The sequence below is a fragment of the Scophthalmus maximus genome, chromosome 17 (assembly GCF_022379125.1).
Source record: "Scophthalmus maximus strain ysfricsl-2021 chromosome 17, ASM2237912v1, whole genome shotgun sequence".
NCBI classification, from domain to species: domain Eukaryota; kingdom Metazoa; phylum Chordata; class Actinopteri; order Pleuronectiformes; family Scophthalmidae; genus Scophthalmus; species Scophthalmus maximus.
Window position 1 is genome coordinate 18,820,188 of NC_061531.1, and position 26,238 is coordinate 18,846,425.

The 26,238-nt window shown below is 48.8% G+C and overlaps 1 protein-coding gene across 2 annotated transcripts in view; it reads right to left on the minus strand.

The window, feature by feature from the left end:
* The window catches only part of LOC118289488 (RNA binding protein fox-1 homolog 3-like), a 451,402-nt gene that overhangs the window by 143,762 nt on the left and 281,402 nt on the right, over positions 1-26,238 (minus strand). For both annotated transcript variants that reach the window (XM_035616538.2, XM_035616539.2), the window contains one exon: positions 13,211-13,264. In XM_035616538.2, the coding sequence (XP_035472431.1) occupies positions 13,211-13,264 (54 nt within the window). The remainder of the gene's footprint in view (positions 1-13,210; positions 13,265-26,238) is intronic.

Here is a 26,238-nt window from a genome sequence, read left to right on the forward strand (position 1 = left end):
CAGACCCAATAATCTCGGCGGCAAAAAAAATGTGTCAAGCGGTTTTGACCGTTTCACTAGTGCTACCTCCTCCTCCCTCCTCCTCCTCCCTCCTCCTCCTCCTCCCTCCTCCCTCCTCTGCTGCCGAGCTGCGATCGGAGCAATAGTGAGCATCGAATATGTGTTGTGGCAGAGTTTCGGGAGAGTATTGATTTATATTAGAGAAAATGACTGTGCATTCAATTCCAATCAGAAAGCCTCGGTGGCAGGCGGCCAGCTCTGTTACCGGGTGAAAGACGGCGTATTAAATGTAAAGCAAATTGAATGCGCAAAAAGCCAAATTTAAACCTTGGCAACGCCGCCGCTTAATCAGAAATGGATTCTAATCAACGCGGTTACTAAGTAGGGATTCATCGGTGGGGTTTTCATTGTATGATGAAAAGGCAATAAAGACATTATGTATATGGGCTTTTGTTTACACTATGTATCGCAAGAGTAGTAGAGCTGTGAGAGTTAATCGATTAGTAATCAACTACAGACTGAATCGACAACCATGTTGATAATCGATTAATCGCTTCAAGTAGTTTTTGTCAACATTCTCTGATTTCAGCTTCTCAAATGTGAATATTCTCTGGTTTCTTTGCTCCTCTGTGACAGTGAACTGAATGTCTCCGGTGTGTGGACAAAACAAAAACATCATCTTGTGAGTCATTTTTCACCATTTCATGACATTTTATGAACCAATTAATCAGTTGATTGAGAAAATAATTGACAGATTAAACTAACTAACCAAATGATTCACTTAGGAGATTGACAAAAACGAACGCAACTGTCACTGTAGTCACTGCAACTTAAAACATGAAATTAAAGCCTTGAATATACCTGGGGTTTTTTTTGTTTTTTTTCTGTTAATGAAACAATATCTGCTTCGAATTTGGCGTCCACAATCAAACCTATAAGCCAATCTCCGGCCGACAGCCGTGGCATTGATTCATGTGAGTGCAGACGGCGTCAGTTGTTGGTCTGATAACTAGGTTAGCCATTAGGCTGAGGGATGATCGTGCTGACGGACCAGGCTGGAAGATTAGTTAACAGGTGGGAGTCTGGAGGCCGCCGCAGTTATCCACGCAACACACACACACACACACACACACTCATCTTTTACCCCCCCCCCCCTCACACTTGGAAGAATGACATGCCCACATAAATGGGTGAATAAAAAGAACGGGGGCACCATCTGGTTGATCCCCGGTGCTAATGGAGCAGCTCAATTACGCTTTGACTTTCAGTGAGTGGACTGACCGCGGGACGGGCACACCACTGATGTGTGTGTGTGTGTGTGTGTGTGTGTGTGTGTGTGTTTAACTCCAGACAACATGCGAAAAAGATACATGAATTAAAAATCCCAAACTCTCGCAACCCAGGTTCCGGTTCCCTCTGCGTGGACCTCAGGTGATTCGACCACACACAACATGGAGGGAAGGTGTCGGGTGAAGGGTGGTGCTGGTGGAGCGATGGCGGGGGGGGGGGGGGGGGGGGGGGGGGGGTTCCACACTTGTTGTTCTATATCCTTGAACGAGGTGCTCGCGCTAAATTGGCTGCGCAAACGGCTAATGTGGATAATGGAATTGCGAGTTGCCCCGCGAAAGGGCGTCTGCTAAGCAAATAAATAATTTAATGCAAATCCCGGCGTCGCGCCTCCTGCCAATTAAGCTAACCTGTTTTAGCTGTAAGTGATTTTATTACATTAGCATGCCGCATCTCTGACTCCATTAGGGAGGGTTTAATCAGTCTGTAATCAAATTAGAGCGAAAGACAGAGGGAAGGAAGGAAGGCAGGAAGTGCCCCGCGCGTCCACAGAGCACCTTGCCTGCGCACACCTGCAGGTCTCGTCTGACAAATCTATACTTGAAATGAGTCTTTGTTAAACACACATGTAGTGTGCATCATCGCGGGGCATGATTGGTTCACACCTTTTGAGCATGAAGGATAATTTGCGGAAAAAGGCAAACCTGGCAGGACGCTGCGTTAGATTGCACGCTCCGCGAACCGCGGACTGTGGTGTGTGGACGGCCGCTGGTGAGGACCAATCGATTGGAGGGAAGCTTCCCTTTGTGTGGCGACCCAACGACGAGTCGTCCGCTGATGTTCGCTGTCACATTCAATAAAGCGTCATCAACGCGGGGGGGGGGGGGGGGGGGGCAAAACAGAATTACCGGCACGATTAACGCGACGCACCCGTGCGATCGTCCACGTTGCTTCATGGCGCCGACCGGACGAGAGCGATTCAAGCAAAGAAGAAGAAAGAAAAGATGATCCGTGTGGCTACTTGTGCACACGACGTTCCAGGGAAATTTCACAGCGAGGTGAAGCTGCTGCTGTGCTTAAGCTGTCAAGGAGCAGCCACGCAAAGCCTGACAAATCTGCCTCGGTGAGAGTGAGCGCTGCCAAAACTGGTACCCTCATTGCCTTGTTTCCCCGGCTTTTGTTTTTTCTTTTGCTTATTGAATGGGCGGGCGGGCGGGCGGGTGTCGGAGGAAGGGGAGCAACATGAGAAATGTGTTTGCCCCGAAGGCAAAGTGCAGAGAGGGAGCCTTTTAAAGATTCCTCGTGCTGACAGATGCTCGTGATGTCTGACAGACGCGCCGTCTCACTTGCACAGAGATCTGGAGACCGAGTTCAACCGTCGATCGCCCGCCTCTCCCGTCCCCCTCCGGTCAAGATGAAATACATGAATCAACAGACAGCGTCTGCCACCGGGCCAATTAAATGTGCATGAACGTACGTCAGGAACGTACGGGCGCACGCGTGACCACGCCGGGGGTTTATCCACGCGATGGGAAAAGAAGAAGAAGAAGAAGAAGAAGAAGAAGAAGAAGAAGAAGAAGTGTGAGTACAGAAAGAGGAGGCGAGCTCTGTAGGTGGCCTCTCTGCTGCTCAGGTTGATCCTTCCTTCTCCAGGAGAGGAGGGGGGGGGGAACTCTCACATCTTGATGTGCTTATCATCTAGTGCCAGGGATGTGTGTGCGTGTGTGTGTGTGTGTGTGTGTGTGTGGGTGTGGGTGTGTGTGTGTGTGTGTGTGTGTGTGTGTGTGCGGGTGTGTGTGTGTGTGTGTGTGTGTGTGTGTGTGTGTGTGCAAAGTTCATCCTTTTGGCCTAATTAACTGATGCCTCCTCTGTCAGCCCGGCAACCGGCGCGGCCACTAATGAGGCTCGTTACAGGTGCAACAATAAAGAGATTTCCACACCCTGACATATCTTATGACATTTACTATACCAACATGCATTTTTTAAGTAATGAAGATGAGGCAATAAAGAAGCGCGTGCGTGGGGAGGAATAAAGGAATAAATTGGCCTCGATCTGCAGTTTACGGTTGGAACGGACATTTTCCAGGATTGTTGTCATCTCTCTCCCTCTCTCTCTCTCTCTCTCTCTCTCTCTCTCTCTCGGTCTGACTGAAGTCAACATCGCTGCGAAGCCACACGTGTCCTACAGGCAAAGGCGGTGATGTAATGTTTTGTCATACATTTTACATGCACTTCACTATGTGCCCCTCACTCATGAATTATGGCCTCGCAGTTTGAGAAGTCATTGATAGGAAGGCTGGTCAGGAGAAGGAGTGGAGGAGGAGGAGGACGAGGGGGGGGGGGGGGGGGGGGGATAAAATCAATCGGAAGCGTCTCAATTAATCTGGCGAGTGGCGGATTGATTGCAGCCCTAAACTGGGTAAACAGGATTGTCTATTTAAGGGCCATGATCCCTTAATCATCACTTTAGCTCAAATAGACCAGGATCGCCACATCTGCTGGCCTGGGCCTAATGCAGATGCCAGGGCCTCGCCTTCCGACTTGAGCCCCCCTCCTCCCTCCCCCCCCTTCACCCACGCTTCCTCGTTTCCTCCCCTTCACCTGTGATGGACGGACAAAGGCGCATGTGGCCTGGAGCGCTCTCGGTCCAAATTGCCGACGTGGGATTGCTCCGAATGGTCCAACCTGAACCCTGACCAATGTGCAAGCTGAGCCCCCCCCCCCCCCGGTTTGTGGCTTTGCGCGGAAATGTCTGCTATTGGGATTGAATACAAAACATGGCATTATGGCCTCGCTCAGCTCGCCATGAGGACCATATTATAAGGCAGGGGTGGATGAAGGAGGAGGAAAGACGGGGGGGGGGGGGTGTTAATGCACATCATGCCAAAAGCCCAGGCTCTCTCTCGCAGCATAACATGAATTACAATGGGGAGTGTTTTTTACGGCGGGATGCAGAGTGTAGAGGACCTGAGGGTGCAGAGATGCAGCTCGCAGAAGATGGCCGGGGCCCAGATGAATGGTATACCTCACTCGGAGCGCAGTCATCACCATACGGGAATATCACTGTATCTCCTCCCCCCCTCCCTCCCTCCCTCCCTCCCTCCCTCCATCTCCCTCTTATTGTCTGGAGTGTTAAGAGTTGCCCGGGCTCCATTCTCCAGAGCCTGATTGAAGAGGCTCTCCTCTCCTCCTCACTGCTTTGATTTACTTAGGCTATCTGTGGGAATTGGGCTGGAAGCTTACTTATTAAGAGGAGACTGTCTGAAGGGTTCCACTGACTGATTGGGCTATTGAAGGCAAAGGCACGTGAGATACAACAGCTATCGCTATCTCCCACAACACAACACGCACGCGCGCACGCACAATCGCATACCAACACCCCAGTGGTTTATGTATGAGGTCTAGCAGGCACATGTCTGTCACAATTCTTGGTAGCCGCTGCTTCGGCTCCAGTAAACCGGACGGATCTATCTCTATAAAAGGCCCTTAAATCGCTCCCCGGTGGTGGCTGGCTTGCGTTCAGGCGCCGCTCCCACACAATCCCGTACACGCACCGACACACTTGTGAGGGAAACGGCAAAAAAGGGAAAGAAAAGAAAGAAAGCCGAGATCCTGCGGCTGAGGAGAGGAAGAGAAAACCCTCGGCCTCGCCTTGTGTGTGTGTGATGACGCTTCATCATTTCACATTTTAAACACACACACACACACACACACACATACATACTGTACATTCAAACACACACACACACACACACACATACATACTGTACATTCAAACACACACACACACGCACACTCTCCATCCCCCGCCACCCTTCCGTCTGTGAGCGACGGAGGCTCAAAGAGGAGGAACGGCGCTGGAGGGAGGCTGAACAGAGGGAGATCCTAGTTCTTCACCGGAGTCGCCGAGCCCTGCGGTCACACAGCCGAGCCAGCGTGAATACAAACATGCAGCGATCCACCACGCTCACTTCATCTGAGACACAAACATAAAGCCGGAGAACAAGAAATCTGGTTGTGAAGAGGGGAGGAGGGCGGCAAACGCATTCATCGCATTGCCTCTGCCCATTGACGGCTGTCTGCGCCCGGAGGCCGTCGCCGACTACATTCCTGCCAAAGACGCGTTCTTCAAGCAGAACTCCCTCCTTCTTCTTCCCGCTTCGCGCCCAACGGCCGGCGACTTGAAAGCACCACCATTCACGAGACCCCGCTCCGTGACCTCAATTTGCTTCGGCCTCTGTATCTGTAATAGCCCCATCTGCTTCTTCCTGCTCATAAGCAAACTGCCATCGCCACGGTTCTAATATCACGGCACTTCATTTTGGACGCATGCAGATAGATACGGATCGCAAGCGGTAGCTGTGATTGTGTTGTGGCCGACGACGACGACTCAATAGGAGGCAAACGGGGCTATAAATAAAAATAAATTAAAAAAATTCAAAGTGGCTCAGACTTGATACTCGCTCGGCGGCGGGCTAATGAAATGAAGGTGACGTATTGTCGAGGTTGCGGCGCTCGTGGACAGCACTTCACAACTCCCGAGCTCCTCTGATGTCTCCATGACGCGCCGCCGAAAGACAAACGGCGGCGCTATCATCCATCTGCCGCCCGACAGAGCAGCGGGGCCCGGGCGCATTCATATTCAGCCATATATGCCGCATAAAGATTAGCCTTCATCTTAATCAATTCTGTAAATTATTTCATCATTCAGGGGAAATCACATCAATACAATATATTTTTTTTCTTTCCTTGCAGGTCGCGTGCTATTCTGCATACAGAATGTGTGCGTGTCATGAATATGTATACTGTTTTTTTTTTTTTGCTGATGAATAATGTTGTCTGTTTATCCCAATGAAAAGGATTGTAATGATCAAACAAGATTACCATTGATGACAGTTATGGTTTCCTCCCAAGACCGTGTGAATTATTAATGAGCGCCCATTGATTGCTCGGTCTGAAGAAGGTGAGCCGGGTAATTCCATAAGTGCCATAGTGCAGATTGGCCTGTTAGCTCGGGCTCCGGTTCTGCCTCCCCTGCTCGCTCCATCTCATCCTCCCATTTGTGCCTCTCGTCAGTGCGACCGAGGGGCAGGGTCTTTTTCCTGTAATTCCATTACTGGCTGCTACTATGGCATCCCATCATCCCCGCAGGACAACTTAGGGACCACTTAGAGACTTGTGCACGTTTAGCTGCGTTACAGTGATGCTGCCAACTGGGCAACGGGCGCTATCTATCACCATCTAACAAACAGCCGCTCTCCTGCTCCGGCCGCACTTTAAAAGACACTAGTGGGACAAAACAGAATGAAAAATACATCAACTGAACACGGCAGGATGAGATCGTGAAAGAACGACAACACGGCCGGAGATTAACAATCAGAGCAGCAGCTCGACAAAGGAGCGAATCTCAGAAACGCACAATGACACGTGGCAACACGTCGAGTGACACCGATAGCACATGATGATAAATGATATGACATATTGCAAACAAAAGTGGATTATGACAAACAAAACTATGCTATAATTGAAAAAAGTGAGTACAACGAAACAGTATATCCTAATATATAAACATAACTGTCAAGGTACACATAATGAAAGGTAAGATATGATAGCACGATGATACGATATGATATGATACCATGCCGATACAATAAGATATGATACATGATGATACCATGACAATACGATAAGATATGATACCATGAGGATATGATAAGATATGATATATGACATATGATACATAAGCTCTGTTACCATGACGATACGATACGATACGATACCATGATGATACGATATGACACCGAGAAGAAACAATTGGATCCACATGCATGTTTACAAGAGAACGACTGCTATTTTCATTTTGAATGTTCAATATATATAACATTCATAATATTTGTCTGACAAACTGCAAAAAAAACAAACTATTTAGAAAACAAAAGTACACGGTTTTCGTGCAAACATGAGAAATCTGGCGAGTTGTAATCAACAGACGTTTGCTCTTTTAATTTTTCTCGCCATTTAATTTTCACAAATTGTCGTTTCTGGTAAACGATTAGTCTTCTGTTGGCTCAAAACAACATGGTGCCGCTGAGCGGAGGAGCGACAGTATCGGAGCATAATGGTTTATTTTAGTGCTGCGATGGCTCAGTGGATTAGAGTGTGACCACAGCAGATTCGGTGATGGGCTGAGGAAGTGCTTCTCCCCCCACACTGAGCTCACTGCTGTACTCAACAGATTAGCAGCCTTTGTTACACAAGTGGTGTTTTTCTGAGAAAGGACAGGGTGTCTGAGAGGCTGGCTGAAGGCTGAGGAGACGCACGCACACGCCTGCACAAGCACACACACACACACACACACGCACGCACGTACGCGCACACACACACACACCCAGCAGCAACAACAGAGAGAGAGAAAAAAAGAAGGGCTCCGGCTCAGATCTCATCACCAGCCCACTTTGCAGCACTTGTTTCTCCCTCCATCTTGCAGGAGACCGAGTCCTCCTCTGCCGGGCCCGATCAGCCTCACTCGTCTCCGCCCACGCCGACCAGGGGTAAACCCGGGACGGAGGAGGGGGTCAAGCGTGGGCTCACCCAATAAACCCCCCCCCCCCCCCATCCTCCCCTAATCACCCTCCTTTCTCTCCTCCCTTCCATCCCTCCATCTCCGAGCGCGAGTGCATAAATCTGCCCTTCTTGACAGTTGCAATCAACAAGGGCCGTAGTGAACCATGCGTAATGGGCGGTTAAGACAGGGGCGTAGGGGAGCGGCAGAATTTACAGCAACAATTATAGCCCCCCATACAACGAGATGCCTGGGGGGGGGGGGGACTGCTCGGGAAGGGGGTTGCAGGGTGGTGGTGGGTTGGAGTGAGACACAGGTACGCCCCCCCCCCCCCCCCCCCACAGCCAACCACTCACAGCTGCCTCATAGTAATACATTTGGATCTCGAGCAGAGCAACGCAATGAATTCCCCCAGCGACAGAAGAAAGCAATTGCCTCTCAGCAAAGCCCGGATCCGGTGTAGGAGCGGAGGGCCGGAGCCGAGCAAGAAAAAAAGTAATGTGCAGGAGATAAATGATGACAAGTGTGAGGAGAATACATGGATAATCCTTTTCAGCAGGCGCTAATGCTGCGCGTGTCTCTTCCCTCTGCTTGTGCTGTATCTCTTTTCTTTTCTTTTTTAACGTATTACAAAAAAAAAAAGAAAGAAATATCCCTCATATTCACGCTCGCCGCGCCGAGTCACACGGGTACAAATGCGACGATATTTCAAATAGAGTGCTGCGCTTTTCATATATTTGCCTGACCTACTCCACTAATTCATGTATCCAGGGGCCCCCCCTCTCCGCAGCCGTCCAGAACGAATGGCACCGCACACCGTTGGACATGACCCGCGGAGATGTGTGCGCATGTAGTTGTGTGTGTGTGTGTGTGTGTGTGTGTGTGTGTGTGTGCTGGTGTTACTGACGGATGGTTTTAACGATCAGTCATTTTAATCAACACATGTGACCTTTTAAAAAGCCATTATGACAAACAGATCGGCCACGGAAGCTGGTGACCTGGTGTGTGGCCCCGGGACGTCGGGCCGCTGCCTCCCAACATGACCCCACCCTCCCATGTGCCGTCATTCACCAACACACACACACACACACACACACACACAAACCCCAGAGTGGCCTTTGCACGGGGACACAGTGAAACCACAACACTTGCAATCAACTGTCAGGTTTTTTGTTTCGTTTTTTTGTATTCGAGCGGAATCGTCTCGCACATTACTCAATACGCCGAGAAGAACGTTAATTGGACTTGCCTTTATAATATCAAGTGAAGTGTAAAGTGAAATAAAACACCTTCTAATTAGCGATTCAATGTGCAAATTCATTTAGTCTCAACGAGGCCGAGAAAACGAACAATATCAGCATTCAATTTCTAATCAAATTTTTCTGCACTACATATTGAATTACTGAACTGCAGGGGGAGGGATCGGGCTGTTGGTGGAGGAGGAGGAGGAGGGGGAGATAAACACTTGGTCATTAGTTCTAAACAAGGACCGAGATTCATTAGGATTCAGAGGAAAAAAACAAAAAAAACTTTAGATAAACTTTGGGGGAAAAAAGAGAAAATTGTAATTAGACATGAAAAATATTCCCAATAATCAAATCACATTTTGTACTCGGGGCTTTGAAATTAAATTAGCCGAGTTCATATACTGGTATATCTCTCAGCCACTTTCTTCACTCTGAAATGTGTTGCCGGAACACCAGTCCCCAGAGACCAGATAGGAATCTAATTAACTAAGATCAATATTACTCTCTCTCTCTCTCTCTTTCCTGCTCTCCAGCTACCCGTGTCTCCCTTTAGTCTGCCGGTCGGCGGCTCAGATGTGTTTTTATTTCTGTAAAAAATGTGCGTTCAACGCGCGAGTCAGTCCCTGCGTCTGGGGCGCGGGAGACCCCGTCTGTCTCCTAGCAGACGGCATCTGCAACGATGGCTGATACAGGAAAGGTTTATTTTGCTTTTTAGTACAAACCAAACTTGTGTTTTTGTGTGTGTGTGTGGATAATTATAACAAATGAAGTTTAAGTGTTTCCAACCATGAGGGTAGACGGAGACAAGGAGTGATGAGTGAGTGACTGGAGTCTGGCGGAGCAGGGGGGGGGGGGGACATGCTGATTCAGGTGAAAAGGAGTGAGATCTGGTGCAGGGAGAACACGATCCCGCAGCCATATGCCGCGTATAGATCAGCGGTTTGGCCTTTTCCCTCTCACGACGGTTCAGATTAATTACGATCATCACGTCCCGAGTCTGGGCTCCCTATAAATCACGCCGACTTTAAAATAATGTAGTAAAACAAAGATCGCCGTACACGGCGATTCGACGCCATTATCACCTATCTCCTGAGACGGAGGGGAGGGAAATTAGATCAAATGTGAGACTCCTCATGAAAAAAACCTTTTCTTCGACGCCGGAGCATAAATGATTACATTTCTAGTAAATGGCTGGAGGTTGAGAGCCACTCAGAGAGCGGCAGCCACGCGGCCGTTGGGGGGGAAATGTAAAGTTCAAATGAAGTGTAAAAATGGGGATATGAGCGGTGCAGAGCGCCACCCACCCCCCGTCCAGCCCCCCCGACAACATAAATCCACTCTGAGGAAATCTACAAGGCTGTCTATCAGCAAGATAAGTTTGACCCGCCTGTATCCCAACTGGACACAAATCCTCTCAGTCATAAATCTGCGGCGGGAGAGAGGGACAGCCTCTCAATCACCAGTCAGCTCCCGTCAACAGACCCCCTCCAGGTGAACGCTCACGCCCGTGTATGTATATATATATATATATATATATATATTTTTTTTTTTTTTTTTAAGCCTCTGGGAATACAACAACTAGACCCTGTATTACCCCTACAGCCAAAGACCCGGCAGGTCCATTTCCGCCCCGTGATCCCGTTTTGCTGAGGGATATGAGCGTTGACACTTGATTGACATGACATCGTCGCTCTTTTTAAAATTACAGAAAACCCCAAAGACCCAGAAGAGAGAGAGAGAGAGAGAGAGTGCGTGAGTGTGTGACTCCGTTCCCTGAACATGCTCTGTCTTTTTTTAGTGCCGCGCAGCACAGTCCCCTAATTGACGCGGGATAAACTTTTGTGGATATTGCTATAGCTTTTTTCTGTATCCATCCAGGAGCTTATATCCACGCTGTCATCCCCTGAGGGTGTGTAGGGCGGCGGCTGATGGAGGGCTGGGCACAGCCACCATCGAGGGCGGTTGTGAACGCACCCGAGACGCATCCAGGACCCATCCATCAGACCAATATCTAATAGTACTTGGATTATTACATGAATCAAATAGTTGATCAGACTATTGTGTTGATACATACATCCTCCATAACCAGGCGCATGTCCAGTTTGGCTGGAATATTTATTGAATAGTTCCCAGTGAAAAATTGGATCGTAGTTTTTGTTTGAATAGGTGTTTGTCTGGGACGCAGGTGGACACATTTCTTCTTCTTTTTCTTTTTTTTCTTAGCACTGAGAACACAGATACGTCCTGGGCCACAATATGACGGACTGTCTACTCAGCTCAGTTCCATAATGAATGGGTCAAATCTTATTTGATTGAAGCACTGCATCGATTAGTTAGCAGCCCCATCCTTCTCATTCTCTCTCTCTCTCTCTCTCTCTCACACACACACACACACACACACACACACACACACACACACACACACACACACACACACACACACACACACACACACACACACACACACACACACACACACACACACACACACACACACACACACACACACACACACACACACACACACAACGTGGACCCCATCATCTGTCATAGTTGGACTGACTGAAAACCCACATTAATTTGCTCTCTGCGAACAGACACGCGGCCGTACGTGTTTGTTTGCTCGTGCCGCAGCAGAGTGAGATCCGATCACAAGCAGTCACAAGGGGGCGACGCACTTCGGATTCCAGGTGGGAACCGATGCACCCGAGAGCTCGTGCACTTGTGATCGGATCCTCCGGGAACAAACACACGCCCGTTGACGTTCATCACCCACGGGCCAATGTCCGCCGATTTAACCTGCATGCTCTTTGGACATGTGGGGGACAAAAAGAGCCCAGGCCCCGATAACCTTATTGTTGCTTTGAACATATTGAAGAATTTGTAGATGATGAAAACATGACCACGGCCGAGCTGTTAGGGAAACTCAGGTTACTGTGATCTGTTCTATGCACCATGTGATACAACCGTCCTCAGTCATGATGCTGTTACTCCACTTAGAAAAGAAAAGATGATTCAACCCCTCTTCAGTTATTTACTGTATTGTATTTTTTCTCCCACGGCAATAATTTGAATTGATACCTGAAAACACCAGTTCCTGGCTGTTTTCTGGAGTACAATCGTTTTGTTCTTCACCATTTCATCTTTATAATAATCAGCGAAAGGTCCTCTGCGCGGAGCTCTGCTCCCTTTCTTTAAATGTTACCTTTAATCGACACGGAGTGCCTTCCGAGAACAGTCGTCGTCATTTCAAACGGGCCGGCGAGATGAAGAAAAACACTCAAATCGATGAAACACGAAGGCGAGTTATTCCTCTCGACTGTCACCGAGCGTTCGCTCGTGGGGGGAAAAGTCTGTTAAAGGAAGTGATTGGAATTCCTGCCTTCCTTTTGATTCATCCTCCTGGGATCATAGTTTGGACTTCCAGTCGAAAACAGGGCTTAGCGTAACACCCACATGCTCTCACTGTCTGTAAATCTGCTAAGCGTCTCAAAGAACAGATGAAAACAAACAGAGATATATGAAAAAAATGTAATAAATACAGAAAGGGAACATCCTGTCAAGGAGCCTGTGGCCATGCAGGGCTAGTTTCAGGCCATTGCTCTGAGAGAGATAGACTCTTTATTTCACCCCCCCCCCCCCCCATATTACCACCACCAACTCTCCCTCTTCGCAGGGAGTCTGAGCGGGGATTTCTGTGCATTCAGCACATTTCAGCACAGTGGATATTTGAAATGTCAGGACATTCACTCTGCTTATGTGCGTGGTGGATGTGAACTTCCCTACCGCCAGGCACATTCCTGAACCCGGCCACATGTATTATTCATCCCGGGCTGTGTACTGGAGGGGGCCAGTCCACTTGACTTTGTCAACGTTCTGTAAACACATGCACTAAATCATTGAGGTGTCTAAAGAAAGGGTGCTCGCAGCCCGGGCCGGGCCACCGGCGCCATGACAGGTCGGATGGGCAATAACGAGGAGCTGCGTAAGCAAACCCCAGACAACCATTAAAAATTTACCAATGGCCATCTCCCTCCGGCCAGGCGCAGGATCACACCGCCACCCACAACCTCACCCCCGCCGCCTCCCCCCAAACAACTGCAACTACACACACCTGCCAATTCGCTCCTGTCACCTGTCTGCGCCACATCACTGTCACCGCCATCAGCTGGGGAGGCAAAAAAGAAAAGAAAGAGGCGACTGTCACTCCTTCACCATCAGCTGTTAAGATGATGTGTTCGCAGCGACATCCTGAGCAACGGCTTTGAAATAAATAAATAAACAAAGATATGTTTTTTTCTTCTTATGGTATATAAACAATCCGATGGGTAGTAATTTCCTGATGGTCTAATTGGCCCCGGGGGGAGTTTTGTCTTCATCTATTATGAGGAGACCCAGTGGACCTTATCTTTATTGGATTTATGACAGCGGCGAGAGAAAAGATACTAAAGGTATAATTTGTTAACAGATTTTTTATTTATTTTTCTATGATTGGGCTCTTCAAGGTTTTCTTATTTCTGTCGGGAGTCGGAGACGTGGGTCCACACAACACAACAGCTTGTTAGGATATTTAAAACCATGACGAGAGCCAATCATAGTGATGCGTTCCTTAACTCCATTCTGTTTCACAAGGAATCCTTGTTCTGGTTCTTCAGGGTTCGATCTTAAAGGATATTGCACTTCAGATTTTGAGGCTGCTGAAGAAGAAAAAAAAGGAATTAATGTCCCGAACTGCTTTTTGATTCTTTTTTATGAAATGAAGGAACACAATTAGATGATATTCCTCCTCCCACTTTAATATTTTCTGTTGGTATTTAATTGCGTTAGATGTGCTGGATCAGTCTGACGGTGACGGGGGGACGTGATCACGTTAGACAGGCAGATTAGATTAGCTTTCTGCGCTTAGCAACACTTTTGAGCGCCGGTACCGTGCTGCCACATTGCAAACACTATATACTGTACGTTGTGGCATAAGGGACGGTAAAGGTGAAAGAGCAACAGGTCTAAACTTTTATTTCAGGGATCAATTAGTGGAATCAAAAACTGTGTTTCGTAACAAACGACAAAGTCTGGTTCCACTTCAGAGCTGCGAATCAATACCCCGGCTGTACCTGTCCGAAGAATTGAAGAGGAGCTTAATGTAATATTTTCCTCGCCATGAATCTCAGCCTTGTGTTAACGCTCATGAATAAAACACGAGCACAATCGCAGACTTAGCCTCAATCTCTCCCACTGACAACATTTGCAACACCTTGCCTAACTGGATTCCCAGTAGGCCCTCGCTCCCCGGCCTCTCGTCGGCCCCGGCGGTGCGAGCGCCCGCGGACCAAGAGTCAAAAGGCAAAAAGCCAAAGCAATTAAAAAACCGGCATCTCCCTCCCCCGTAAAAGAGCGAGGTTGATCCGCGGGCGCCGCGGTGGGTCCGGCGAGGTGCGGGCGCTCAAAGCTGACACACCGTGCGCTCTGACACGGTTTGGCCCCCGCCATTAAGGCGGTCTGTTTTGTGAAAAGGACGGTAATCATAAATGTATCTGTTTTTAAGCAGCAGTTGAGTACTTTTCCTCATCCATCTTGGCGCACATTAGAATTTCAAAAGCATCTGTGAATCAGGGCCGGGAGACTGGCCGAGATGATTGCAGTGGTTTTCTATAGTCTCCCGTGGCGCTCTCCCTGACCCCGCGTCTGTAATCTATATTTTCAGAATAATACAGAGAAGCAGAGATGTTCAAGGGCATAACCCTCTAATCTACTCCACTCGCCATGTAACTCGGAATGTCCACAACCGCTCTTGAGCTCGGAGGAAATAAAAAAAACAACCTCCAATTATAACTTTCAATTCATTTTCACACGTCAAAACAAAACAAAACAAAACAAAACAAAACAAAACAAGACAAAACGTGTGTCCGGTGCAAATATGTTTACGAGCTCCATCATGCAAATTGAGATAAAAGAACATGGAAAACACACATGCCTGCACACACACACACACACACACACACACACACACACACACACGCACACACACACACGCACACACACGCACTCGCACACGCACACACACGCACTCGCACACGTGCACACACACGCGCACACACGCACACACACACACGCACACACACACGCGAGACAAGAGGCAGATAAACACGGAGCATATGCTCCTTCCACAATGATCAGTGACCTCCCCGACTCGCAACACACTGCTAAATGAGCAACTTTCCTCTGCGGAGTAGTCAATAACCGCACAGCCACAACGATCGTGTCAGCGTCCAGCCCCGGCCAACATCCCCCCCGTAATTAATTAGTTCATGTCTCCTCCGCTCAGAGAGGGAGAGAGAGAGGGGGGAGACAGGCGCACAGGCATATGTACTCATCCATTACATGTGCTACCCAGAGGTCAGCGGCCCCTCGGCAGGAGCAGTCGGCGGGAACGGGAACGCACACTTCAACCTATGAGGGCTCGTTTTGAGAAAATTGCCTTTTTGGGTAAAAATGTTTTGCTTCTTCGGCTGCCGTGTCAGTCAAAGACCATTTGATTAATATCAATCAGCATTAGAGGACTGTGGGTGTATGGGTCGGGAGGGAGGGGGGCAACACCAGCCGGGGCTCAGGGCGATGGAATGAGGCGGCGGGGGCCCAATCCTGTCGGTCTCTGAGAGCAGCAGCAGGCCCCGGCTTTTCCATCTCTGTCGGAGTTTTTTCTGCTTCTTTCTCGACTCCAATCAGTCCTGCCTATCCCCACATCACCATCCTGTCATCTCCACCAATACCACACACTCACACACACACACGCACACACACACACACACACACACACACACACACACACACACACACACACACACACACACACACACACACACACACACACACACACACACACACACACACACTCACACACACACACACACACACACACACACACACACACACACTCGCCAGGCCCTGTCTGAATGTGTCATATCACCCTACGTGGAAAACAAGCCCCCTCTCTCTGGGTGGGAAGAGAATCAATCTCCGCTCGCTCCGAGGAATCCCTGACCGTCAGATACCAGGAGGGAGAAGAGAGGGAGGTTGTTCGGGACATCAGTCTTCCCTTCGCTCACATGCTGCCTTTTTGACTTTGTGCTGAGTCAGGGGTAGACACCAAAGACAAAAGCCGACCCCCACCCCCCAATCACAGAGCGTTCCGTTTGTATCGATCCCCCCCGCTGCCGCCCTCTGCGTCCAGAGGTAGCGCGGCGCGGCACATCTGTATCAATCTGTGTAAATTCCTGTACGTCTGCACTCGGAGCATCTGCGTCGTCTGTGTGAGGGCGGCGTTTTTTAATCAAGGCCCCCGCGCACACATCAGATTAATGGATGAAATGTGATAAACGCGTGGTATTCTCCGGCGGAATTTTGCCAACGCAGGACTTTGGGCTCTGAGCAATGGGAAATGAAGAATTAGAGCGGCGGAGACGGGACAAGTGAGATGTTTGAGGTCATCGTTTAAAAAAGACTTTTAATCAGAATTAAAACCGTCTGCGATATCGCAGTGATGATTTCATTACCGGGGGAATCAAGATGTCATCCATTTTGAGGACAGGGGACGTCGGGCGTTTTTCTTTTTTTCTTTCTTCTGGAACTGGATCACGGGTGGCTTTGCGAAAAATTTGGAGCAGCAGCTTGCAGAAGTAGTCACAGTCATTAAGAGAGACAAGACAGGTCTCATAAAATATTCATGTTTCAAATTTTCTCTCTGCAAAGTGAGCCTTTCTCACTCTCAATTTTTAATGAGCATTAAATATCCCCAACAAAAACTAATTGACAGCCCTTTAACTATAGCGAGGGTTAAGATTATGTACGGTAATTGAGTTCGCCAGCCGTATCAGTCTGGAGTCAGTATAAAACCTGTAGCAATGTGCTCACCTGCTCGTGCCATGTAATAAAAACCCCGCCGTGACCGACAGCGGCGTGCGAGGAAAAACATGGCGAGCGGAAAAGGAACATTCACCGCACAATACGGAAACCGTGAAATGAAAACGGCACAGCAAATCAAAATCAAACTCTTCCCTCTGTGCACAACAAAACCATACCTCCATTTTTTTCATTAGGGTTTAAATGGCTGCGCACCACAACGGGGAGGATGGCAAACTTTCATAACTAATATAGATTGGTTATTTTCTCGCTCTCTTTTTGACATTGTCTCAAAGCCCGGGATCATATTGATGGTGAAATTATTCTATTTATTAAGTAATCCCCGCGAAGGCAGGGTTCCAATCCCGCGCCGGTTCCACGGGGGCGACCAAAGTGGCACTTTGCGGGGCACATTGAACCGTGTCACCGCTAAGCGAGGCTGACACATGGGGAGATGAAACTCTTGTCATTCATTTGCCAGTGACAACCTGTGTATGCTAATGTCCAAGCATCTTTAGCTCAGGAGGGAGGACAGTTCTGCTCGCGTTGGCACACGGTCGGGCCTGAAGGGAAATCTGCATGGACGTTTACAGTGCGGCGCCGCCGCGTGCCTCATAACAACAGCAGACACTGATAAAGCACACGGGCCACAATGGGAAACGCACGCTGCATAACCAAACTGCTCTTCTGAGGCGGAGTTTCAGCAAAGTACAACTGGCATGCGATGCTCTGAAGCATTTTCCTCGTGTTTATCAGATCCATTTGGCCAAGTTGACGTAATGTGTTTGTTCGTTTTTTGGACAAAAAATGGCATTGGAATAAATCTGGGAGAATGTTGACGCACTATCTTTATGTTTTCTGCAGCGCTGACATTAAACCCCCCCCCGTCAGACTACACCCAGAGTATGAACTGTTCTAGCCCACAGTATATCTCTCCTGTCCACATTATACCTCCTTGTGCTTTTCACAAATAAGACAGCTCAAAGGGAATATACTATATTGGCTTTATCATCAAGTATTCATTCAAATACAATTACAAATTCAGAAATTAAAGAAAAATCTTTGGAAATATTGATCATAAAGTGGTCACCAAGCCTGTTTCTTACCCCGGGCATATTCTGGGCTTGTCCAGTTTACACCCGGGACTGTAAAACAGGCTAGCCCCCACTTTAACCCCGGTCTTTATGGGAGTGGGTGATGGTCACTGGCCAAAGCGCTTCAACCATCATTGCGTTTGCAACACAAGAGGTTATAATACGTCCTGTCCAACGCGGAGGCTACAGAGAGGAGGTGGGCCAGCCGGGCCGGGGCTAGCTGGTTGGCATGCTTACTTGACGAGTGAAGGTTGATTGTGAACTGACACATTTCTGCAGGCGTAGCAAGTGAACAACTGATAATATGATGTGAGATACATTTTTAGTTTCAGTATTTTCCACATGAATTGGAAATTTCTAGTCCCACATATTTGAAAGATATATGAGCACCGATAATTTCTATTTTGTTCCCCTTGTTTTCCAAATGAATACTACATGAAATGACTTCAAATGCCTTCATTGGTTTGAGATCACAGCATCGAGACGGACGAGGCGACGCTGAAAATCCCCGCGTGCTGCTGGTGACCAGGATGAAGGGAAACATGCGAACAGCGGCAGCAGCAGCGCCCCGCAGCCAAGGTCTAGTTCCTGTCACCTGGCAACCGAGGCCAAACACTAAATTCTTCAAATGCCACGCGTCAATAGAATTCGCCTCAGAGCAGTATTGACACGCGGTTAGCTTTTCAGGTATTCACAGGGGCTATTTAGAGAGCAATAATTGCATGGTATGGATCTCTGTTTGTTCAATGAATTCATCGAGTGGATTGATACGTTCGATGGTATTTAGCGACGAAGGCTAAATCTATCTGTGTGTACAGCGATCCAAAGGGGCGCTGGGACTTTTATTTGCACTGAGGCCAAAATAGACTTCTTGGCTCCGTGTGTTTATGAACTCTGTGCAGTTATTTCCCTGTTACTTTGTAAGTGATAACTACGCCCCATAATTTCATAAAAAGCAAAAAGAGAGAATGCATCAGGCAGTCGCACGCGGGGATGACTTATGTGCAGACGAGTGATTTCTCAGAAAATTATAGCCATCATTGACTTCTTTCTCTCTCTCTCTCTCTCTCTCTCTATCATTCCTATTATCCAACCGTGTAATCCGAGTTGATTTTGGTCCCTGTTCCGTCTGAAAGCAACAAAAAAAAGAAGATAAGAAGCGAGACACGTGTTATTACCAGAAGATCACGGCTCGATGCGTTCCTGCCTTCCTGCTCGCAGCTCGCGGCTGAACTGCAGCACCGGGGGGCGAGTGATCCAGGATGTGTTCGTCTTCCTTTTGACCAAATCAACGCCACGTTTCTCCGACTGTAACCGCTTCTCCAATTGCCAGCTCCGGATCGACCCAGTTAATAAAACAGTCCATATGATCCGGTGAACCACGTGCATGTTTTGGCTCTGAGCTACAGCGCACGTGGGCGCGTGTGTGCGTGCGCCCGTGTGTGTCGATGTGATCAGATGTATCGAGGCAGGCACCTGACATGTTGCCGTTACTTTCACAGCAGCTGTCACTGCGGTCTGTCGGCGATCTGACTCGCTCACCAGATCTGCTTTCAGATTAATATTTCATCTCTCACTTAATAGGAAAACAGATGTTTCTGCAGCCGCGTACACTGGGAAGTGCTGGTAATGTATGCATTACTTACCAGCCAGCTAACTAAATTTAGAATGAAATATGCAACTGACAGATGCCTCACAATCAAGTTCCAAAAGCCTATAATGGGATATCGACAGATTTCATTTACGCAGGGCAGACTGACCTCATCGGGGGAACCAATAAAACTTTTGGTACATTCAACCGGAAAGATGCCCCGGCTGTATTTCAGTCTTAGGCAGCTCTCTGGGTGCCCTTTAAAGCATTGACCTCTTCACAGAGTGAGGGCTCCTATGTGATTAATACTGCTAGGCATTTATTGGCACGCAAGGCACTTTTACCAATAGGTCACCTGGTTGACCTCGAGCGCGAGCGCCGGGATCGAAACCCGTGTCGACAGGAAACTATATGGCCCAGAGTGGCAAGAACGGGCAAAACACGGACAAAAAGGCAACTCAAACTCATAACCATCCCACTCAAATGAAGCTATTTGGGCACGCACTTTCACACACACGCACACACGCAGATCCTTAGTCTCTATCGCATTCACCAAGACCCACCCACACAACAACACACAGCCCCGGGCATGAAAGGTTTCTGCGGCCAGAACACAAACAAACTCATTTGTAACCTGCCATGACACACGCCAATACACTGACACGCACACACACACACACACACACCCGACACACACACACGCACACACACACACACACACACACACACACACACACACACACACACACACACACACACACACACACACACACGCACACACACACACAAGGAGAAAAGCAAAGTAACATTATCCCCCTGTGCAGCTAGATGGATCAGACTGTTTATCAGAGGCTCTCCACCAGCACATTGTAAGAAGGATCATAATGTCAGCGATCGACTGCGCGGCGATCGATGCGGATACCTATTCAGATACCTATCGATGCAATTTAACAGGAATATTAGTCCAGGCTCAGGTAAATGTCAGGAGTTCTGCCAAACACCGTCTGCCGGGGTCATAATTGGACCGAGCGTTGCCTAAATGGCATCGGACATTTTACACAAAGTTAACTTAAGTGGCGCTCTGTGATAGGAAAAAAAGAAATGTTAACAGTCATGAGACTGCTTTTTTTTCTTCTTTTTTCCCCTGTATCAGGTCAACAGGCTTCTTAAAAATAGGATACAATTTGTCTTACACAAAGCAGGATAGATGGAGCATCAGAAGGAGAATAACAAGCCATCGAGAAGCGGGCGATGCGACCCAACAATATATGCACACTCCGGTTTATCAGCAGTAAATAGCCAGTGCCATGTTCCCATGCTCCTTAATCATATTGATGCACACATACACACACGCACGCACGCACGCACACACACACACACACACACACACACACACACACACACACACACACACACACACACACACACACACACACACACACACACACACACACACACACACACACACACACGCATTCATTGGCTCTATCTTCCACCAGCAGTTCGAATACGCGCGCGTGTAGTCGCACGCTCATTCGCACATTTTTTTTTTCTGCTTCTTTTTCCGGGAGACCAAAGGAAGAGCTGACTGCAACATTTTTCTCCACTTCAAAAAAGTAGCCAGTGTCAAAATGATAAATGAGGGATCATGAGGGAGAGCGTGCATACTTACATTAGACTGCACAAGCGCTGCGAGAGCTGCAGCGGCGCGGACGAGCGCCCCGGCGGTTTGCGGCGCCGCTTCCGAGGCGGCGGCGGCGCCGGCTGCTGCACGGACGGGGGCCGACATGCAAATTACACGCCACGACAGTGATTAGCAATGTGAAATTACTATCTACATAACAATAACGTTTTCAACAGGACGGCCGCGCGGGGTGTGTGACCTGACATTAGCGGCTGCATGGAGGGAGGGGGGGTGTTGTGCTCCTTACACAGGTGTTGGCTGGTAAAAGGTTGATTGCTAATTTCCCGGAGGTGAGTCGCGGCCCACAGATGTGTGCGAGGAGAACATCTGATGGGCCTTCAGAATGCTGATGCAGGAGGGAAGGGGGGGGGGGGGATATTTTTCAAACATCGTTTAGAACATCAGTTTCGGAATCGGTTACAAAATGGCGGGCGGGGAGATTGATGGGCGCGGCGAGGGCCGGTTAATATGCGTGATTGGAATGATACGCGGACCGTGCCGTTTGTTGTTGCTGTTGTTGTTGTTGTTGCGAGAGTGACGGCGCGCACACGCGCGGGACTTACTGGATCAACATTAATTCCAATAAAGCAGATATTGACGTCCGAGCATTTCTGTCTGTCGGAGGCTTTTTAAAAATGATTATAAATGTGCATATGGTAACAAATCCACTTTTCTTTTTCTCTGTGTTTTTTGTAATGACTTTCAGAAGTCTTAAAAACAAACTATATATATATTTATTCATATTTATATCTTATTGTTTCCTGCAGTATATGAAATAACATGAAACATCGTCCTCTGGGCTCGTCCCTTCTGGCTGTATCCCTGTCAGGTCAGGTTCATGGTGAATGCAACACACGTAATGATGACGTTCACCAAAAGCAGATGCAGAATATACAGTAGCACTTTTTGGTTTTGTAAAACACGAGCAGGTTTGTCTAGTTCGTGGGAACGTGCTTAGAAGCAAACGGTCAACCTGGAGCGTCTTTTGTGCTCTTTGGCCGCATTCTGTCAAACAGTTGTTACGCAGGCATGTTGAACAGCTGAGAGGAAGAAACATTATGGAGAAGGAGAATTTGTGGGAGGAGCCTCAGTGCTGCTACGGATTTGAACCGGACAAAGTAAAGTTGTTCCAAAGAGTAAGACCGCCTTGAATATGAAAACAAAGTTGACACGTTGCGGGAATGGGTTCCCTGCCGAGTTTGATACGGGGGAGGAGTTTCCGTCTGTGCGACTCATGCTAACATCACGAGGATTGTTTGAGCGAGCAGCATCATCATCATCATCATCATCATCATCATCATCATCACGACCACGTGACATCGGAACGCCACGCCGGAGAGAAGCCGCTCCTAGCCATCGCATTAGGAGATGCAAGTGTGATATACGTGTTCAATAATTAAGTGCGGCCCTCAAAGGGATGTTATAAAAATTGAAATGACACTGGATGGAGAAGCGTTCCCCGCCCCATGCTGTAGTTCTTCTGCAGATAACAAAGGAAAAAGGAAAAGCCCGTTGCAGAGCTACTGCACGGGCACTGCCCAGCACAACCTTGGATCAATTACAATGTAATTACAATAGCAGACAGAAATACAACCTGGGTCTGTGCTCTGTCTGCACTGATAACTGATAGATAAGCACCTGAGGGATGGCTGAGAGAAGCACCTGGCCAGAAACACATCTCAATGCTGTCAATAAATTACCCTGCCGGGACCGCTCTTTCCTGGGTAAGGCTACACGATCGGCGGGGGCACCAGCCACATCCCGGCCTCCTGTGCAGTCCATCTAGCTGTCCGCTGGGAAAGAGACTCGTGAGGAGGGTTGGGGGGGGGTTGGGGGGGGGGGGGGGGGGGGGGGAGCAGCAGTTTCAGATACTGCGGTAGGCTCTTTTACCACCACTCCCCCCAGCGTGCTCTTGACTCTCCCCCCTCGGTAACCCCTGCTGCGAGTCAATGCCGCAATTTTTCAAAAAACTCTGATCAACCCCTTTGTTCGCTCAATGGGGAACCACTCGCGGCGGGAAACGTGTGACACTCGTGCCAGCGATGCGCAGTCAAAAGGGACGAGCGGAACGGCAAATATCCCGCTGCAGCGAGTGTACAAAGACAAAGAGAGATCAGCGATAAGACGGAGCAGTGCACCCGTATCGACTGCTGTCAGTTAGGGCCATGTTAAGGAGTGTATTAAGGATTAGAGGGGATTAGTCATATCAGATCACTGGAGGGTTATCAGTGGTCGCAGCTCCACGACGAGCCGCTCTCTGAAACAAGCACGCCGCTACCCTGGTATGAGCGTTAATATTTAACCCATTAAGCCGGACGATTTACGAGTTTGGGAAAACAATTAAGCCCGGCGATTTTTATTAGGAGCTTGATTGAGTGCCTCCCACCCCCACCGGTGTCTCGACACTACCAAAGTTTACCCCCTCCGGAGAGCGGAGGGGCCCCGCGCTCCAAATATTACCGTGATTTAAGATGCAAAACCAACACACATTAAAACAGCTCAGTGCTTATTCCGCGCGCGCTTCCACACAAAACCAATTTAGTTTCCATTGATCGCTTTTCGAGCAATTAGATTTCCACTGATGGAAAAAAAGTAGAGGCTGCTTGTACGAGACGGGGAGGGTCAGTGGTTTGGGGCGCTGTGATTTGCACGTTTATTCAGGCCGTTTGACCACCTCGTCTAACCCCTGACAGGTCCCTGGCTCCTTCCCCTCCTCCCTCTCTACAGGCCTTCCACGTTCCCCGCCTTCCGGACAACAAATAATTCACCCGGCATGAAAAAATGCCTGGCGTCAGATTATATATCCGTCTTTATTTCCGATATTGCCTCTTTGTTTCTGCAAACTTGGCTGATTTTCTAAATTGTGGAGTATTGACTGTTTCAGGGGCCTGACCAAGCGAGTCTGATGTAACACATTGGAGGTAATGATATCCCAGCGACGGGAGAGGCAGTGGATGGGGCAGCACTGGACGCCGGCCAGGCCCTGTAACCATTAGTCTCCTCGGGAGCCGGAGTCGGTTCTGTTCCAGCGCGGCAGAGCTCGCCATCAGCACAAACGGTAACCCAACTCAACCAGAGAAAACCACCAGAACACCCCCCCCCCCCCGGCGCGCCTCCCGCCACAGACAGAAATGCCGTCAGAAATCAAATCCTTTCATAAAGCCAAGGTCATTTCCTTGTCTCTCCCAAAAAGAAAACTACAATATGCTTAATCCTAAACTGTCACACAGCTGAGAGCTCCTAAAAATAGTGAACAACTCCATATACACAACACGCTGTGAGGGTGAGAGGGGCGACGCGTGGTTGCAAGGTGTAAAATCAGAACACTGAACGTCATAAATGTGTAAGTATAGGGTGTAATTCCCGGCGTGCTCCGGAGCCGCGGGGGAATCTGACAAATGCCGTTCTCAACACCAGCAAAGGAGACAAATGTTGCATTTAAACAGAAATACTTAATTTCCGCTTTTGGTGACTCGCAGCAGATATCATTAATCAACGGAGGCCTACCACGCTCAGTGAGCCTGCTAAGAACCAGATGATCGCCCTCCTCCACTCAATCCATCAAGTATGATTGGAGAAAGAAAGGGTTCAAAAATTTTGATTTGCACCCGCGCGGGAAGAGTAATTACCCCGGTGCCAGTCGCCGCGGTGTTCCCCGTGACACCTCGACCCTCTGTTTATCATGCGCCAGATTACTCACGGGGGTGTCGGGCGCGGCGTGACAGCAACCGGCACCTCCACCCATGTCCCCCTTCACTCACCGCGCCGGCGGCAGACAAATATGACATACGGGCGTCCTGAACTTTTAAAGAGCAAACTTATCTCAGGATCCGGGGGGGCGGGGGGACGGGCGGGGACGTGCGGGGGGACGTAAGGCCCTTCGTGTTTTGAGAAGATCGGAAAACGCCGAGGTCCGAGACGTGGAAGGGTGCTATCTCCGCCCCCGTCGCCGCAGACCAATCTGTGGATTTCTTTTGCCGTTATCTTGCTCCGTCACATCCCACAATTGTTGTGCCTTCGGAAAATTACTCACTGTCTCCTTTATGATAATATGCATTGAAATAGAGTTTTTTTTTTCTCTCAAAGGTGCTATGTGCAGCATTTTTTGAACATTAATACATCATTGTCAAATTAATTGTGATGCATTTGTTTCCCCCACTTGTAAACAAATGAGACCATTATAGTCCGCGGCTCTCCGCGCCTCTGGAAGTGTTGGTGGTTCGAAAAAGTTAGAAATAACACGGCGATACTTTTTATGATGTTCTTTGCATCTTTGGAAATAGTTTCTTTGCCTTGTTCTTCTTCTTACTGAAGATGGGAGACGTCCCTCACTGTTCCAGCTGTCTCCCTCGCTGATTGATACAGTATTTGCAGGTTTGCAGCGCGACGGGTTCTTGTTTACTGACAATAACCGAACCACGATCCAATCGGCGACCCGAGAAGGAGGATTTTAGTTTCGTTGAATTCAGCAAACGTTCCCTCAAGGCCGTCTGTGTGCGTGCAGGTCGCGAACCCTCCGTCCCCGACACGTTGGCGCGGCGGCCTCCCGTACCCGAGGGCCGCGGGTTCGAGCCCACGACCAGCACCAGACAATCTCTCCCCTCTGAATATCGCACACTGCCCCTTGTCAGGCTCCGCATTCCAGGCTTCACCGAAAACATTCACACATTTCACGAAAAAGCAGAACGTGTCGAGAGCGGATGTGAGCACGAGTCAACGACCCCGCGATGCAAATTGCTTTTGCTTCTCGCCGCGAGGAGACACTGATCACACAAAACACAAAGCACAGGCGGGCATGTACAGTGTGCACGCTTTCATTGAGAGAAGCTGAGGAGAGAGCGGGGGGACAAAACACTGACGCGTTTCTGATCATGCAG